Genomic DNA, 18,491 nt, shown 5'->3' on the forward strand with positions numbered 1-18,491 from the left:
GGTAGAGTAAAGCGCTGCATGAAACGAACCCATGGGGGACGGGACATGACGGGGCCGAAACACGACCAATGCACCGTTCCTTTTACGCGCCCAACCCGTGGAACAACCCTACCGCGACCCGCTGAACTAAGTATAACACTTGCCAACACTTCGATAAGCCAAATTGTGACAGCTCCACCGGCAATCAGCGAATGAGACCCCATAGTCGGCTCCGCAGGAACGATCATCGCCAGCAACTCGTTCTTAATGACGGTAGGTGACCAGGATGGCTGACTTGCATGGGCATAGCTTCGGCCCTGTAGGCCCGTCTTGTCCCTGGAGTCACTTTGGTGGAGGGGGAAAGACGCTGAGTGGGGTCTCGTACCTCGTTCGACTCTTCTTTGCTCCTTTGTCCTATGCCCTATCTTCTGTCTTTCTTTTGTGTACCTCAAACTTCGCCTTCGGAGAAGGTGATGGACTAATTCTTCGCGCGGGCCGCCATGACGATGGCTCTCGAGCAAGAGAGTTCGATGTTTTCCGGCTGGATACGGTCATGCTGGCCATGTTTGTCCCCAGGCGAGATCGGCCAAAGTGCTCTGCGAGCCGAGAACAGAGGTAAATTTCAATGATTGATTCGCATTGAGAACTGCACGATCATCTAACCACTCCTTTTTCTTCAGGTGTCGAACGGGAGATGCAAGTGTGCCATAATCAACCGCACCTCGTGCCTCCCATGAAGCTGGTGGTGTACGAGGACCTTCCGAGCCCGAGTATAGATCATAAACGACACAACTCGCTGTCCTCGTGGATCTCCGATGGCAGGACCCTGGCCTCGCGGGCATCTACTCAAGCAAGCATGTCGTTCAAGAGACAATCTACGGTACCATTGAAGATTGGCGCGCCGTCGGATTTCCGCAGAGTCGAAGGCTTCTCATTCCAGCCTTCTACTCCTCGTACACCTCCTATACCGATCAAGTATCAGCCCCTGGAGCTGAGTATCTATCGGTCCGGTAACCGCTTGTCAGACCTGCCCGAGTTCGATGACTTCGAGTTTGCTGAGGACCGTCATCGCCAGACATTGGCTGTACCACCGCGCACGCTCTCTCCTACTGGTGTTCGAGCCCAACGCTGCCAGTCAGCCAACGCGAGGTTATCCATGTCTCGGAAGCCTGTCGGTTCTGGTAACCGCAGGTCCTTCAGAAAGTCAGACTACTTCCACGAACGAGCTCAGCCGGTTCACATCACAAGTGCTCTGGTCCCTCATTTCACTCTTGTGCAGCCCGTCCAGACTATTGTCTCGGAGGGTGAATTGGTCCCGGTGACTGCACTTGTCGAGCCTATGTTGAACGAACGCCAGCTCAAGCTTGACTCCGAACGGCCCGATGGTGTAACCAGTGAACAGGTGTCTATAGAAGCAGAGCCTCAGACTCCCCTTCCAACGGACCAAGACTGCACATCCGACGATTCCTTCAAGACATTTTCATTTCCTCGGGACTCTCCCTCGTCAGTCAGTTCACGCACAATGCCATCGCGCAAATCGTCACTGCACCGTCCACCGACGTCGGAGAATCGCAATACCATTGCGGAGGCCCCGATGCCCAATCGCGTAACCCAATGGTTCTTCTCCAACGACCCTCCATCACCCCAACAAGTCTCTCTAACTGGCGAGGATGGATTCGCATGGGAGCGAACACGTACATTGAGCGGCAGCACCGTCGCCTCAATCGTCACTACTACCATCACTGGCGGCCCACCGACTCGGCAGCACAAAGCTTCTATCTCTAGTACTTTCACTAGTGACACTACCCCGCGAGCCTCGATTCATACCCCTTCACGAGCAGGGGACAAGGACTTCGAGGCTATTTTGAGCCACCCTGCTATCCCTGAGGGCCGGCCACAACATCATCCTCTCGCACCGTACAAAGGCGAACCTTTTCGATACGACCACTCTACAGTTGGATTGGCTTTCTAGACTAGCTACAAAGGCCTCTTGCAACTACTCAGAGAGTCGAGTCTCTAATTTCTTTGATTCTGTGAATATTTCGCATTGGCTTGGTCTCTATCCGAATATGTGGATGTCGGCCCTGCTTTACTACTCGCGTTTGATTGTTTGATCACTTCACGCTCTTGTATTGGAATACCCCACTTGGATTGCGCTTGGTTTGGGTATTCTATTTGGTCGGACTGGGTAAGGTGGTAATACATAAGGGTGGATTTTGTTGACTGATACATTTCAATTGACTGTATTGAAGTTTGTTTCCGTCGTGAACTCGCAAGAAAGGTTCTTTAGTACCCCTAATTATGACTCTATCTGAAGCGTGACGGGCGGTCTTGAGTCAGATAAGGCTCTTCTGGGCTCATGAGGACTTGTGTACGTCTCTTCACTTCGTCCCATCCCAGGCTGGTATCTAGACTTTGCTCGTTACGAAGCCTTCTGTGTTGCTTGAACGTTGCTGAATCTCAAAACCGTGATTGAATATTTTGACCTCTATGATACTAATTTGTCTCGATTGTGCATCATTCACAACTCCCATCATGGCACACAATCAATCTCCGACACGTTTCTCACACAATACCAGAGAAGGAGCATCGGCTTTGGAGATTGTAGTACTGTAGCTTCTGTAGCTTCTGCCTAAAACAGAGCTGCAGAGACATTTATTATTGGGGAGCGGGTGCATCCAATCTCGTTATCCTGCCGGTCTTCTACTTAGATTTGGCAAAGCAAGAAATGCGCAACGACGGAGATGATGACGGATGAATAATGTATAACAGAGTAAAGTATGAATATGGCAATGCCTGCAGCTAGGGTATCTTGTCAATGGCAATGAGCTGCACAGGAGGTATTAATCAGAAGAAAATTCAACGAAGATGATGTACAGCAAATGGAATCAAGACACCAGGGCCACTGCGACGCCGAGGCCTCCTGTATAAGAAGACAATAAGACTATTCGTCAGACACGATTTCCACTCCGTCTGGAGCAGGTACACTGATTGGCTTGTTCTTGCGATGGGTTTGCATGCCCAGGATTTGCCATGCACGGCCCATCATTCCATGCCCAAGACCTTGAGGGAATTCGACTGAGGCTTTGTGAGCGTGTCTGGGCGTTCGGTCACGTAGCGCCCGTTCCCGTTTGGCAGCAGCCAGACGATCTTGTTCACGTTCGTGGTGCACAATGTCGTCGCGCCATTCGGCCCAGTGTTCGAAGTTCTCACGCTGCTGGAGTACTTGATACCGGAGCCGAGATTTGGAAGGGCGCCATGTAGTACGGTTGACGATGGCATCGTTGCCGCTGGCTGGCGGCACCATTGTAGATTTCAGATCGCACACGCGGGAATCCTTTGTCAGCTTAAGAAGATGGGTCAAAACATCCCGACTCTCCAGAGCAGTGCGCTGAACCTTTTCTTGCTCGGCGGTTGGAGTAGGGCGAGTGAGTGGTGCGTCTAGCCAAGCATGCATTTCCGTTGATCGCTGCACCGAATAGGGGTCAAGAAGGTTCGAGCGACGATGCTCTTCACGCAGGAAACGCACGGCTGCTTGGAGACTTTCGACTTCGGCGCGAAGAGATTCGTTCTCTTGCATCGCGGCCAAGGAAGCCTCGTTGTCGATAACGATGCCATCGCCCGAGGTCGTGACACCAGCAGTTCCAGACATCCGCTTCATTCTTTCGATGCGAGATTTGAGCTCGTCACGCTCCGCCTCGGCCGTTTGAAGCTCTTGCTTCTGCTGCTCGAGGGTCTTCTCAAGCTCAATGCTGGTTGCCTGATACTCTTCGATCTTGATCTCAAGGTCCTTCACCATAGACGCCTTCTTACTAGCCTCGCGCATTCGTGATTCGAGGAGCTCAATCTTGATGCTCTGTTCTTCAAGGGTGTTGTCTTTGACACCAAGAGCGGTAGACACCTCGTGAACTTCATTCTTAAGGCGTCGAATCTCCTCGTCGGCATCTGGCGAAATGGTCTTATTGGACTTAAGCTCCTCTGATCGGGCAATCCAAGGATTTGCTCCTCTCTCGAATTCTGCCGTACGGGAGAGATCGGTGGAGATCGAGTCGAGCTCATCCAACTGGCTCCCAATATCGCGCAGCTTGTTGGTTAGTAGCGATATAGGGTCGTTGCTCTCTGAAGTGCCAACAGTAGACGGCACAGAGTCTACAAAGGCTTGTGACATGCTTTCTAGAATTTCCTCTAGTGTATAAGGATCCGTGCGGCCCTCATCGCTAGTGAGATTTGCAACATTCTCGCCCACTTTTCGGGTTAATTCTGAGAGCTCTTTTGTATAGCTCTCTGTCTGCCTGAAAGGCTCATCGGCGTCTTTCGAGAGTGCGAGAGAGCGTGTACGCAAATCTTCCAGCGATCGAGAAATCTTACCCATGGCAACCTTGTACCCACGCGCTTGAGAGACAAAAGCGTCAAGTTTGCTCAAGGCGAAGGAGTTTTCTTCGTTGCCCTCTTCCGGAGGTGCGAGTTTAGATTGGACCAAAGACTTGAACCGCACAACAACAGATGCCGCGTGGTCGAGGTAGGATTGCGATAGACTTGCGCGCATACACAGCTCATGTGCAAACATTTCTGGGCTAGAGGGAAGGAGAGTCTCTGCAAGGTGTGCAAGCAGTGCAATAGATCGCTGCAGCTCGGTTGCAAACTTCTTCATTTTCACTTCGTTCTTCTTCAGACTCTCGAGCCAAAGATTAAGTGTCCGCTCGACAGGTTCCATTTCGAACAAAGCACCCTTGGTATTAGCAAATTGTTCCGGGAACAGGCACTAATGTAGTTCACAAAACGATCGCATACTGTTGAAATCCAGAGGAGATGCTCAAGTACCTCGTGAGCATGGAATGCCTCATCATAGGTCGAGATGGCAGACTGCTCAGAAATTCGCTCACGTATGGTGTTGTTCATGACGCCAGCCTTGAAACTGACACGCTTGAAGCGAAGAAGGGCCAAGACAGCATTCCGCTCGCCATCGAAGTAGTCAGGAAGATACAGCTTCACAATCGAAAGGTGGTGTGCGGCTTCCTCTGCTTCCATTCGATTGAGTTCCATATCGATGGACTTCGTTTGGGCCTTTGATACCGAGGCCTGGAGCTTCATGTTCAGGTCCATCATGGCTCGCGATCGTGTCGTGAGGTTGGAGGCCTCCGTTTCGGAGATCTGCTGAGATGCCCGCATATCTTCGAGATCGCTCTGCAAATTTGTAACTAGCTCCCTGAAGCGAGACAGGGTATACTCTAGATCCTCAATGACTTCATCCTGCTGAGCAATCTTCCGAACTTGATCGCTGAAAACGCCATCACGATAGTCAATCTCTTCTTGAAGTTGTTTTTCGGTTTCGATATGAGTGTACTCTAGTTCGTCGCTGATCTCCCTCAGAGATTCTAGATCCTCGATCGCAGCCTTAAGCTCATTGATCTCCTCTTGATACCGCATGTTCTTGTCGGCCAGCTCTTCGATCATCTCTTCGGCACCGAGCGCGGTCTCCAGCTGCTGCTTAAGGTCATCCACATTGGTCTCGGCAACCAGCAATTTTTCCTTCGTGGCCTCGTATTCAGACTTGACTGCAGAATACTCCTCGAGATCCTGTTCCAATTCTTTGATCTGATCCCTCAATTCGCTCTCTTGTTGTTGGGTCATATCACGAAGTCGCATGAGCGCATCACGGAGTCGCTCGTTGCTCTTTTCCATCTGCAGCCATCCATGACTGGATCGCTCTTCAGGGCTTGTGATTTGACCAAACTCTTCGTTTTCTTCGCGCAGAACCTCCACTTCCAGCTGAAGCTCCTCCATCTTCAGTCGGAGGGTCTCACATTCATGCTTGAACGCTTCGGCTGTCTCTTCGGCCATTTCCCGGTCAAGCGTCGCCATTTCCATAAGTGATTCGTGTTCGGCTTGTATGCGCTCAACTTCCTCATAACGAGCCTCAGTATCCTTGAGCTTCTTGCGTAATTCATTGATCTCCATCTGTTGCGGTTGATACTTTGCCTGCAGCTTTTGGATAATCGCTTCAAACTTGTCGCGATCTGATTGCAGTTGCTCGAGCATCTTGAGCTTTTCTCGATCTTCGACTCGCTTCTTCTCCATGACTCGGAGTTTAGCTTGGAGCTCCTCCAGTTCACGGGAAAGAGAAGCACTCTGGTTTTGGCGTTGCGTCGTTGTCGCACCGGAGCCGAGTCGATTTGCTGCTGTGCGCGATGAAGTCAGAGACTGTCTTGACGGTTTAGGGACAGGTGCCAGCGTCGCCTCCGCATCTTGTGCGCCTTCTCCTTCTGTATCGAGAGATTCAGCGGTAGTTTGCTCTTCGACTGAGCTGCCTGTTCCTGTGTCGCCAGCGTCGGATGCTTTTGTTGAGGCTGCCTGTCGAAGGGATGGACGTTTGGACAACGCAGAGGCCACGGTGCTTTGGGACCCCGGCCTCGACGTTCTTGTTGTCGTACCGACCCCTGAGGGACGCGACGTCCGAGAAGTTGCGGACTGAGTCGAAGATGGGCCCATCGAGGTTCGGGTTGCGGCTGTCGGCCTGGGGCGGGTAGTCGACGCTCGCGGAGCGCCGCCGATCGATGAGCGAGAAGAAGTAGCAGATAGCTGCTTGGTTGGTGACTTTGTGGGCGACTATGAGATCTATCAGTACTCTATCGACAATCAACGGGAAACTTTACTTCAAACGTACCCTTAGGGAGGCCTGCGGGGCCATCTTCGGCCCCGGTGTAGGTGTTCCGGTTGCATTGATGCTTTGTCGCTTGACCACAGTTGGCGGTAGTCCAGTGGGCCTTTTGGAGCCTGCAGATATCGATTGCCGGCTTGCAGGCGCGTTGGGGCCGGTCCTGGCAGTTTGTTTACTCTCCCGCCGGGGCTGTTGAATGACCGAGCCGATGGCTGTTGGGCGGATGAACATACCAAACCCTGGTTCGCATTCAAAGTATCGTTCGCCCTGAACCGCGCCATCATTCTTGCCAGTAGCGTCGGTCAATTCCACGCCAATCCAATCTCCAACTGCGAAGCTTGTAGTGCCGATGAATCGGACGGTACCTTGGCGCCCATCGGTCAAGGTAATAACGGTACCAGGTGATATCTCTCGGCCAGACATCGTGAGTACAAGGACCGAAGACCCACGACGAGTCGTTGAACGATGGCCGACGGTGCTTGTCGAGGGAAATAAAGGAGGACGGGAAACACTTTCGGATTCCGCTACGCGCGCGCCGCTCTATGGCCTGAGGCAACACATGACTTCTTAGCAAGTGTTTCGCCCAAATGTACTTAGATAAAAGAGAGCCCTACAATCTGAACAAGCTAGTCCTTTGTCGAGATAATTCTCCTCTGGCTTTGAAATTCCATCTTCGGTCTATGCTTTCCGGACAATCGAGCTCAAATAGGAAGGAAACACGGGGTGCCAGACAAGTTCACTCACTATATACAGTCTGGGACGCTATGAATCCATTTTCTAGATCCTCTATAGGGATGAACCAAACAAGGAAAGTCGTCAACGGCGTAAAACACATAATCTAAGCGTTGTCACTCTCCTGGGGCTTGAAGAGGTGGGGGAAAAGGACCCGAAGCTCCTCTAGGTTAGAAACCATGTACTTCGAGGCGGGAACTCGCGGGACGGGAATGCCTGGTTCTACCAGGTGCACTGTATTCCAACCCCGTTGCTGTGCGTGAGTGCAGTTGAGGTGTGAGTCATCTGTACGGTTGACATGGTCAGCATGAAAGTGCCTGTTATGTGTTGAAAAAAGCAACGCCGAGAGACGTGACAGCAAATAATTTGGCAAACGTACCGACAAAATAGCACTGTTCCCTGCTCGGCGCCCCGGCTTCCTTTTCTGCCTTTTCATACATTTCCTGGCTGGGTTTGCAGACTAATGGCAACTTTCCGTAGTCACAGTAGGTGATCCCCTCGAAAATACCCTCAAGTTCCAGCAGTTTGATCACTCGCTTTCCATGGTTTACGTAGGCATTGGTGAGTAGCCAGGGCTTCACTTTGCTGGTGTCCAAGCTCTCGAGCAGCTTTCGCAGCTTGGGATCAGGTTTCAAAATTGTATCGAGAGGAAGAGCATCGTCAACCTCGTAGTTGAACTCGAGTGGGTCAATCTTGTGGTGGCGGGTAAGACCCTCAATGGCGAGACCGTACTCCTTATAGTATTTCTGGTGCAGCATATGCGCATCCTCGGTACTGAGATCTAGGTGCTTGCAAAAGAACTTATCTGAGGCGCAAAAAATATAATTAGCGAATGGCGCTGTGCAATGGGGTGAAGGCGTTGCTCACTGATCAATTTCCCCATCTCATCATGAATGTTGCATGCTGCGTGCAATTGTCAGTATAGCTCCGTCTGGATCATTCCAGGAAAACCATCCGTACCCTTAGAATAGAGCTGCGAAGTAGATCCTAGTATTAGCTGCGAACACAACTGGTTTCGGTCGTCTTGAACATACACAATTGTCAATGTCGAAGAAGAACACCGGCCGTGAATCGCCGTTGGCGCCGTTGGTGGCCATTGCGAGATAGCGCTGGGGTGGAAAAGACGGCGCGAATCGAGACAAAGGCGGGCGGACGAAGCGAGTAGAAAGAGAAGAGAAACTGCGATGCATAAGGACCTTTTATGTGTCGAAGGGGCAAGTCGGGAACCCTTCTGGGGTCAATCAGACAGCGCCGCGATGACACGAGGTTACCTAATCGGCATTAGCGCGCGCGGCGAAAAAACGGACTCGCAACGGCTTCACTTTTCCTTTCTCTCGTGCCTCACCTCTTAGTGAACTAGAGTCCCCTTCTGGTATATTCAAAGCTCTGCTCACTTCAAGTTGCTATGAGACTGGTATTACACCAGTAATTCCCTTTTGCCACCCCTGGCCTGGTCTTAGACCCCCTTCTTCAAGCTCTCTAAGATGATGGCTACTGCCCATGGGGTTTCGACTCACCTTCAGACAGGTCCAATGGCTGCCTCGGCACCAATAACAGTGAACGAAGTACAGGAGTACGAGCGAATTCTCAGGATCAGCGATGAGATTTTCGCGGGCTCTCATCCGCGTCTCAAGGTTCCGCAGCAGTTTATGCGCAAACCCGCGGTACGCAATAGTCACGGCGGCTCATCTGCCCAGCAGCAGGTGAAGAACAGGTCTTTGGTATCAGAGAATACACTGCTACAAGTAGGGACGCGTTCTCCGAAAGCCCAGGCCTCTGGATCCGGGACCGCACCGTCGACTGCCTCCGCAATTCCCACACCTCCCTCAGCCCGCTTGGCTTCCAAGCCTGTTTCAGAGATCGATCCTATATTTCTGACTAAGTCCGACAAGCTAGTCAGGGCCGAACTTCAGCTTCAACGGCAGAGATTGGAAAGGATATTGCGCGATAAACTGGAGCAGAAAAAAGAAAGCAAGCAGAAACCTGCGCTGTCAGATACACGACCCGAGTTTAACGTTTCGGAGGTTTTTCAGAAAGCTCTCCAGATGGTGGCACCGGTTTCGCTGAGTGAGCCATCTGAGGTGAATGGTGACTCTTTGGACGAGAATTCTCTCTACTCTAGTAGAGCGCCTGACTCTCCAGACGGAGGCCAGCAAAGGTTTTCTCCAGTCGCACCGGCTCGGCCGGTTGGTCTCTCCGCGCGTGTTCCTGTAGAGACTTACGCAGATGAGTTACAGCGACTCGAAACTCTGAACCGACCTGAATCGGATCAGGAAATGCACGATGCTTACCCTGTTGCTGACCAGCGTGCCCCCTCCTCTCAAAAACAGCCATCGTCCGCTCAAGCAGATATTTCCCGTCGACTGCATGAGTCCCAAAAGACGGAGACACTAGAAGAACCAGAATACTCCCCACCGGCTCCAGTAGCACCGCCAATCGACTCCAGGTACTATGAGCAGGGAGCAGCAAATGGTGAGGGCCGAGGCAGATACGCTGATCGAAACCTGGCCACGCAAGCACCGAGATCTCCCGCAGATGTGACCATAGTCCGCCAAAATCACATTACATCACCCGCAGCCCCACGTCCGTCGAGAGTCTCGCCTTTGGCTGTAGCCAAGATGCCTTCTGTCCAGCAAGTTCCTGCCCAGCGACGTCGAAATGAGAGGATGGAGCATGCCCCAGCCCAGGTGATTTCTGACCCAGACTCCGGCCTTGAAAGTCCCAATGGACAAGCACCTCATCTCACTTCACGAAAGCGAAGAAGGTTACACGAGACAGGGGAAGCTGCTCGTAATGTGTCTTATAGACGAAAGGATGCGGAGCCGTCCGATATTTATATCAAAGAGGAACCGATATCTCCTCCGCCATTCGCCGATGATCCCAGCTCCAGCGTGGTTCGAAGTCGGCACCCTGATCAGCAGCAACCCGTGTACATCGACATCGCATCGCCTCAGTACACGCCGGTACTTGAGCGGCAGGAACTCCCGGCCCGCAGGCCAGTCTATGAAAGTGATTCACATTACGAATTTCCTCAGTCCCGTACAATCTCTCAGGTTAGCACCAGGCGCCCTGCTCGGGAGGATGGTGATCTTCGAAGAGTAGCTAGCTTGCAGTTTGCCAGACAGACGGACTATCCTCGCGAGTACATCGAGGCCGATCCCCATAGCGGTCGCGGGGCGTCGTACGCTGTGATGGAACGACCTCAGGAACGCTCCAGATACTACGAAGAAGTACCCTCTGGGTACGGGCCTCAGTATGTCACCCTGGATGACCCGCAGCAGCCTGCCTATCGTGATCCGTATTATGAAGAAGCGCCCCCTCCACGAGTCATGCCTGCGCCTCAACGTCGTTTCGTGGTCGACGAGCATGGAAATCAATACGAAATGGTGCCCACCTCGCGACCTCAGCCAATGGCCCCTCCTCCCCGCCCGATATCTCAACTGCCGAAAGACGTGTACGACGACCGAGGACCTGTTCGCACTGCCAGCGTCCGCGCAGCGTCTGTCGTCCATGATCCCTATGTTGAACGCCGATACATGCAGGAGATGCCCCCTCCCCACCCAGTCTACCGACGTGTCGCTTCGGACTATGCGCGCCCTGTTGTCGGTGAAAGACAACAATACGTCGCCTCAATGGGGAGTCATGATCCATATGGCCGCAGTGGCAGTGTTCAAGTCGCTGAGTATCTTCCACGACGTCAAACCTACGTAGATGAGCAGCCCATCCACCAGGAGAGAGTGATCCGAACAGCCAGTGTCCGGCCCCAGCAAGCTCGTTTTGAAGAACCCCACCATGAGATGGTCCAACGGGTCGGCAGTGTCCGGCCAGCTGGTCCTAGTCGCGATGTCAGCGTCTTCCTTGACGACAGGCAGATGGGCGAGTACATCGAGCGACCATACTACGTCCGAGAGCGACGGTATTTCGAAGCCGATGGTGGAAATCGCGTGGGAATGGACGGTACTGAATCGGTTCGGCGTGTTCCGCAGCATTATTGATGATCTTTATAAATACGTTGAAATCTGCATACTTGCATCTGCATGTCGTCGGCGCATCTCTTTGAATAGTTCCAGGTTTCGACCTTACGAGAATCTTAATCTCACGATGCTGTGATACCACAATCTTAAACTTCCACCTAACTCTAGGGCACGAGCATTGGTAGTTTTCGGTGACCAATTGTTCAGCAAAACTGCCAAGCCGAAACTCAAGGCCTTGGCTAACCCTCCATGAGGTATCGCTTCCTCAGCAGTGGTCTTGCAGGATACTCCGTTACAAGTAGCGCCAAATTTTAGCTATTCAGCTCACTCCATTGATCACGCTCAAAAAAGCCACTGATACTTCTCTAAAAAATAGGCTGTGATTTTCAAGGAAGAACTTCGTCTTTTCCTTGGAACAACCTTCAGGTCGGCTCCGGTCTCTCCAGTACAGCCAATGGTATAACGAGATAACATGACCCTTCCTCGAGTATGATTCTTGATAGGTTTTGAGTTGTCGACGGAGAACGATCAATCAATATGTCTGTCTGAGAAAGCTAAGTGTCAAACGAAGTAGACCTGACATCCAGGCCCGCTACTTCACCCACATGGGCCCTACTATCTTTTTAGATCCTACGTGCTTCGACTAGGACAGACGAAAACATGCATGAACTGGAGGATAGCGCCTTGGTAGATTTCTCATCGCTTTTGGCGAAGGAAGCTGACAGTATAAGTGACTGAAGCAGTGTTCTATTTCCCACTCCTCAGTGAAGGTATCAAGGTGGAAAACACAGCCTCGCGTATGCGCAAGTATACCTCACTAATCTACGCTGGAGTGCCGCCTTGAAATAGAGCCTTACCAAATGACTACAGAAAATACTGCGATGACACGCGACAAAACGATCCTGCGGCCTGGAAGAAGTCGACTTCGTGCAAGGGAGTTTGATTGATGGAGTCACCTCTGAATAGCCCCCCAGAAGGGCTAATGAGTAAAGTATGTGAATGATGATGAAAGCAAGCTTGGAAAATTGGGAAGACCCACGATTTGGCAAGCTAATCAAGCATGTCAAATGGCAGTAAAATATGGTCCATAATGCAGATGCACGACTTCCAGGGATAATTAATCCCTACGCTAATTTGCAAGTGCTTAAGCAGCCGCGATGTTCATCACGTGGCCCGTGTGTTGAATTGAACGGATGTAAACTGTATGCTCTGCGGCGAATAATGAAGCTGATGGAGACGGACTTCGAAAGATCAAGTCCTTGAGCGAGGCAAACGCGCCCTGTTCCTCTTGTTTGTCAGGTATGTCCTTTGAACATGTTCTTTCAATTGCCACAGTAATTCGGGTAAGGGTAAGCCGGGACCGCCCCTGTGACGCGGGGGCTGGCCGAATCAGGGAAGGCCCAGACATTCCTGCTTAGAGCGATGGAACGGAGGCCTTATCGATCAATGTCCAGACTGATCGTACTTTCATGAATGGGTCTAGAAGGAAAATGGCTCCACTCCCCAATGATGTCCAATGCATTTGGTTCGGCAGTCCTTTCTGGGAATCATCTTCCGTACTTAGACAGCTTTGGGGCTTGACAGGCAAGGTGAAGTCTCGTGGGAATTATATATTCACATTCCGCTTAGAGATAGGACCCATTGCTTGAAAGTTGGGAGGGGGCGGTACCCGCTGTTGCGAGACTTTCATCCAAAGCATAGATCACGGCCCGCGAATACTTCGCTAGTCCCAAGGTTCTGGGAGCTGTCTCGTTAAATGTGTATCTGTGTATCTTAGTTCCTCTAGGCTGATTATATTGTTTTGGCCATTCGAGCACAACGGCCCGGGCGGGACCCTGGGAACGCCTGACGGCGCTTCGACCCTCCAGATCTACCTGAAACATCATCTGTCAGCTACAGAACTACCACACCCGGTTTCAAGGATGTTGAGAGCATCATTATTGAACTCTACAGGTCAATGGCATCCTCAAGTCCGGGGCTAGTACCAACTTTCGGGTAGGCACTAACGAGATAACGACTCTACCCAAGGTACTGCATCCCCCCACCGGGGCCCCAGAGCTGGGGGCAAAGTGGCGACAGCACCTGCAGTCAGCTTGGCAAGCAGGCGTGCGGTCCAGTCGGAATTGGTGAAGAGGTATCGAGGCCTCACAAAGCTGAAGAGCATTTGACCCACCCTCCGCCTATACGAGAGAATGACGTCGACCACTTGAGCCTGTCAAACTCGGGCCGTGTGAGTGGCCATCGATGGGAGGGAAAGGGTGGACTTTGGGACTTTCACGAATAGCGTACTTTTGTTGTAGCTTGAGGATTTGCCCCGTGGTCATGGCACATCACTGACCATCACTGATCACCACTAATCACTACTGATTATTGGGCAGACGCGTGAGGTCCCCCTAGGCATCAGTGGTATTCTCACGATCCACATGCCGGGGATCATGACCGCAGCAGCGACAGGCTGGGCCGGCGGCCGTGTCCGGGCCAGCCGGCCCAGCAATGGGCGTCCTATCACTCTCGCGATTCCCTGAAAGTGGATCCGGGGGGGGTTCAGATACATGCGTCGTACAGGGCTCTTCGTCCCGGGGCCTATGAGGGGACAAGCCCGTCGTTCGGGGAGTACGTGCATTTACACACACGGAAGGACTCGGATCCCGAAGATTCACGGCCTGAAACTTGGATGGATCTGCGCCAGAGAGCCAGCTGCTTTTGCCCTTCAATCCCTCGTGGAAAGCAGGTTGGACCAGACTCACTGGTCTCACGTGACGCACTCGCTTGAAGAGAAACCGACATAGACTCTCGAGCTTACTAGGGATGGGAGAGGAGAATCCAGGACACAGGTGAGATGCAATCAAAGTCAGAGGCATATCAGGTCTGGGATACCAGGATAGAACAACCCTTGCGAGGGCATCAGTCGGATCGACTGCATTCTTCTGCGAGGGAGGCAGTGCTGAAATGTGGATTCGGCTGCGACACCAGTACAGGAAGAGGACAGACACATTCATCTGGGATGTCATTACACCACGTACGAATATAGGGGGCACTCAGATGAACAATGAAAAGGGGCGAGGTCTTCTCAACAATTCATGTCAAATATAGTCCGTAGGGTCTGGAGGGTCGTGAAATGACCCGCACAACTGACGACAGACCATGACTGTGCCATTTATTTACTACGATGTACCAATGACTATTTACTGTTTTCTCTGAAGGTTAAGAGAAGGAAACGGATTGAATGGATTAAATTCACTTTGATTTAAGCCAAGTCTAGTTCGAATTCTAGCCCGGTGTGTTGGTCCGTTCCCCTCATCGATCGATCTTCGTTTCCACCATTCCCGAAACGCCCACACAGCGCCATTCCTATCCCTGTCAAGACCTTTGAACCCTTCCACTCCCACCCCCCAACGCTCCTCCCTCTTCCCCTCGATATCATAGGGGCGAGAGTGTGAAATCCTCCCCCGCTGGTCATGCACAAGATCTCCAACTTCACGGGCCAGGCCCGTCATGGTTGGGAACGAATGACGCCGACTTTCGGGATGTCCAGACCTCACACCGACATGGCCTTTCGCCGGCCACACGGTGCGCCGCCTATGACTCCTCCGACGAGTATCGATCCTACCGTCAATCTCTCCTTCAATATCCCATTCTCCTCCACCCTTGCCGGTCCCGATGTCGAGGACGTGCTCCACGCTAGCCCCGGCGCCCTGCAACGTTGGACCTTCCCCGAGGGCACCCCAGAGGGAACGCCGGTGCATCAACTGCCCGTGCACACCAGCAATGTCGATGGCTTGCATAGGTTATGTCGCCAGATAACAGAAACCAGTGGTGGTCGGATCGAGGCCTCGTTGACTTCCTCAGAGCCCAAGGCCTCGCTATCGTTGCAACGGCGGCCCAACGGCTTGGTGACAAATGTCTGTGTGACGGGCGATGGCGAGACTGTGCGGAAGATGCGGGCCAAGATCTTGAATGAAACTCCCATCATGCTGGTATGTGGTTGAATTTTTTTTCTTTTCACTCCCGCACCGGTGGGTGTAAGCGCCTTGAAGTCATCCCTTGCTAACATCACGCCAATTACTAGCGATGCGCGACCGTTGATGTCGATATGCACCTGATCATGGACGGATCTCCAAAGGGCATTCGAGCTAGCGTGCTTGAGCACATGGACACCTTGGCTGCCTACACCGGCACAGACATTTTCCTACTGACACCCAAACTTCATGATGCTGACAGTGCGGTGGTATCGTCTTATGGCTATGCATCTGATAGCGGCCTCGAGCAGCGTTTCCGAGTTGCCATCTATGGTGATATGGAGAGCTCCGAGCATGCCAAGACGCGGGTTCTGATCATGATTGATCAAATTGTGGGTTTTGTGTGTATCTAACTCGACTGATTGTGAGACTGACATTGAACTAGCTCAAACGCCACGTGGACGCTATCAAGCTGGAGCTGACCATGCACACCTTGGTCTGCGGCCGCACCCGCAAAAATATCAAGCTCATCGAAGCCGCGACTGGCACCGCCATCTACTTCCCCCCACCGTTCCCACGAATCTTCGGCTATACGCCTCCCGGTGCGAACCGTCGAAGCGAGGATGAGGTTTATATTACTGGCGAGACTCCGGAGCAGATCGCTCGGGCTAAGCAAAAGCTTCGAGAGCTAGTGATGGGTGTCAAAATATACGTCAAGGATGTTGTGGTCAACTCGAGCAAGATCGACAACATCCTACTCGACCGGCTGGACAAGGTTCGCAAGGTCATGGAAATGAACGGCTCTTACGTCCTATTCCCGCAATTGGGCAGCCAGCGCGGCCTTGTTCGGATCCAAGGCACCGAGGTGTTGCATGTCGAGCGAACTGTGCGGGAGATCATGGCTCTCGTATGTCTGAAGAATGTACGCAACTTGTGGGTATTCGCTAACGTTTACTTCCCAGGCTGGTCAATTCTATAGCGCCTCATGGTGGATCATCATGCCCGATCCCGCTCAGGGCGGCGCCCGTGCCCCTTCGACTGCCGATGTTAGATCAATGCTCTCGGATATCTGTACTAACTCTGAAGCCGAGGTCAGCTTTGACAATCTGACTTTTACCATCAATGGATCCGACGATGCCGTTAAGGCTGCCATGACCGTTGTCAACCAGATTCCCTTTGTCACGCGAAGCCAATATCAGATGCGGGTCAAGATCGAACTGGCCAACGAACACAAAGAGTTTGTCAGTGGCAAGAAGAACGGCAAGATCAACAAGATTATGGGCCAGAGTGAGTGGCTTGGCGGATCAATACTTTTTGTGACGGATCACTAACAATCCCAAAAGGCAACGTACAGATTATCTTTGACGGTTTCAACGAATATAACTTCTATATCGACGTGTGCGGCAACCAATACGAGTCGACCAAGAACGGTCTGGATTTGGTCGAGCAAGAAATGCCCGCTTCCATCTCTTTCCACGTCCCCGACCAGTACCACAAGCGAATCATCGGCATCGGAGGACAACATATTCAGCGGATTATGAAGAAATATTCTGTCTTCGTCAAGTTCTCCAACGCGATGGACCGCGGTGGAATGGGCAAGGAGGATGACGATATCAAGGTTGATAACGTGATTTGCCGCACACCTGCTCGCAATGCCCAGAGCCTGGATCTTGTCAAGCAAGAGATCATGGACATGGTCGAGAAGGTTGACGCCGAGTACGTCTCGGAGAGAGTTGTCATCAATCGCCTATACCACCGCGAGCTCCTGGCCCGCATGACTGAGATTGACGAGTTGGAGAAGAAGTGGAACTGCAAGATTGAATTCCCCAGCACCGAGCTCGCCAGCGACGTGGTGACGATCTCCGGTCCGGAGTACCAGGTCCCTCAGGCGGTTGATGCTCTGCTAGGCATGGTTCCGGAGAGCCATGAGCTTCACTTCCAGAGCTCTGCGGAGCTCCGCGGTTTCTTCAAGTCGCCTGATTTCCTTGCCGACATTCGCACCAAGCTCAAGGAGCAGTACGAGGTCGATATCAACGTGGACACTACCGCCGACCTTCCCGCCAAGGAGGAAGGCTCTGGCTCCAATTCCGGCTCCGGCACATCATCGCCTGATCCTGCCCCGGAAGACCGAGTGGTTCTCGGCTATACCCGCAACAACGCTGGCGGTCTTAAGGATGCCATCGACTTCCTGATCTCCCGCCTTGTTGCTCATGGTCTCAATGCGAACACCGTCAAGGGTGCGATCCCTCGCCCCAAGTCGGACTCCTTTGAGGAGTCGCTGCCCTTCTTCGACTCGAAGCTGCTGCAACATGCCCCGGTCCCGCTCATGACGGACTCGCCCACGCGACCCAGCTTCGCCGATGAGACTAGCGAGCGCGGCTCGATCTTCGAGCGCCTCCGCAAGCCTGGAAGCATCTCTTCTTTCTCTTCGTTCATCGGCCGGAAGAACCACTCCGCCTCGCCGGGTTCGTTCTTCAAGCACGCCTCGAGCAACGCCTCGAAGGCGTCTCTGGTTTCCATGGAATCCCGGGACAGTGGCTACCGCAACCCGTGGAACGACTCCGGCGTGAACCTCCCGGAGGACGACCTGCCGGTTCTGGGCAGCTCGCACAGCCACAAGAGCAGCAACAGCAATGGCTGGCCTACGCGCTTCGACGCCAAGTTTCCCTTCGGCACGGCGCCAGGCGACATGACGCCCAAGCATGAACCTCGCGCTTCTTTTGACAGCGGTCGCCCTAGCACTTCGAATTCTACTTCTGGATACCCGGCCCCAATTGGGCCACCGCGTTAAACCCAAAATATCCATTTACAGCAGTATACCCTTTTGGTTGATTTGTTTCCAGCGTGTGTGTTTCGGTTTATTTTTCTTTTGATTTATTTTTGGTTCTCTGAATTTTGTTGATTGATACCACGGAACGCAAGCAACGAAGGCGTCAGAAAAGAAAAACGAGATATCCAAGATCTGCGTGACATGGAGCGGGATTCTCCCCCGTTCTTTGTGTATTGTTTTGCTTTTGGAGGGAGAGAGATGTGATACCTCTCTTCTTTCTCTCCCTCCCAATCCTTTGCGTTTGATGATTTTGGATGTGTATGGGAGGAAAGAGATTGAGTCGCAGTCTATACCCGACATGATACTAAGGGTCAGTCTGGTTTACGCGGGAGTTTGCAATTGATCTTCCAATCGATGTT

The 18,491-nt window shown here is 52.4% G+C and overlaps 4 protein-coding genes across 4 annotated transcripts; 3 read left to right on the top strand and 1 right to left on the bottom strand.

The window, feature by feature from the left end:
* Positions 1 to 485: 485 nt before the first annotated feature.
* N7477_009816 (uncharacterized protein) lies at positions 486 to 1,951 on the top strand (the record flags this gene model as incomplete). The annotated part of the gene is made up of 2 exons (XM_056971477.1): positions 486 to 594; positions 660 to 1,951. 2 exons carry the CDS (start codon positions 486 to 488, stop codon positions 1,949 to 1,951), a joined length of 1,401 nt encoding a protein of 466 aa, XP_056818456.1.
* A 972-nt stretch (positions 1,952 to 2,923) lies between these two features.
* Positions 2,924 to 8,559, bottom strand: N7477_009817 (Dynactin; the record flags this gene model as incomplete). The annotated part of the gene is made up of 6 exons (XM_056971478.1): positions 2,924 to 4,741; positions 4,771 to 6,585; positions 6,644 to 7,045; positions 7,524 to 7,654; positions 7,749 to 8,169; positions 8,404 to 8,559. 6 exons carry the CDS (start codon positions 8,557 to 8,559, stop codon positions 2,924 to 2,926), a joined length of 4,743 nt encoding a protein of 1,580 aa, XP_056818457.1.
* Positions 8,560 to 8,856: 297 nt separating this feature from the next.
* On the top strand, positions 8,857 to 11,364 carry N7477_009818 (uncharacterized protein; the record flags this gene model as incomplete). Its single annotated transcript, XM_056971479.1, has 1 exon — positions 8,857 to 11,364. The coding sequence occupies one exon, from the start codon at positions 8,857 to 8,859 to the stop codon at positions 11,362 to 11,364; it is 2,508 nt and encodes an 835-aa protein (XP_056818458.1).
* Positions 11,365 to 14,801: 3,437 nt separating this feature from the next.
* N7477_009819 (KH domain protein) lies at positions 14,802 to 18,093 on the top strand (the record flags this gene model as incomplete). The annotated part of the gene is made up of 5 exons (XM_056971480.1): positions 14,802 to 15,320; positions 15,413 to 15,694; positions 15,748 to 16,209; positions 16,265 to 16,589; positions 16,646 to 18,093. The coding sequence occupies 5 exons, from the start codon at positions 14,802 to 14,804 to the stop codon at positions 18,091 to 18,093; spliced, it is 3,036 nt and encodes a 1,011-aa protein (XP_056818459.1).
* Between the last annotated feature and the right edge of the window lie 398 nt (positions 18,094 to 18,491).

Source organism: Penicillium maclennaniae (assembly GCF_028827695.1).
Source record: "Penicillium maclennaniae strain IBT 15551 chromosome Unknown utg000008l:1.0-3552695.0:1.0-3555053.0, whole genome shotgun sequence".
NCBI lineage: Eukaryota > Fungi > Ascomycota > Eurotiomycetes > Eurotiales > Aspergillaceae > Penicillium > Penicillium maclennaniae.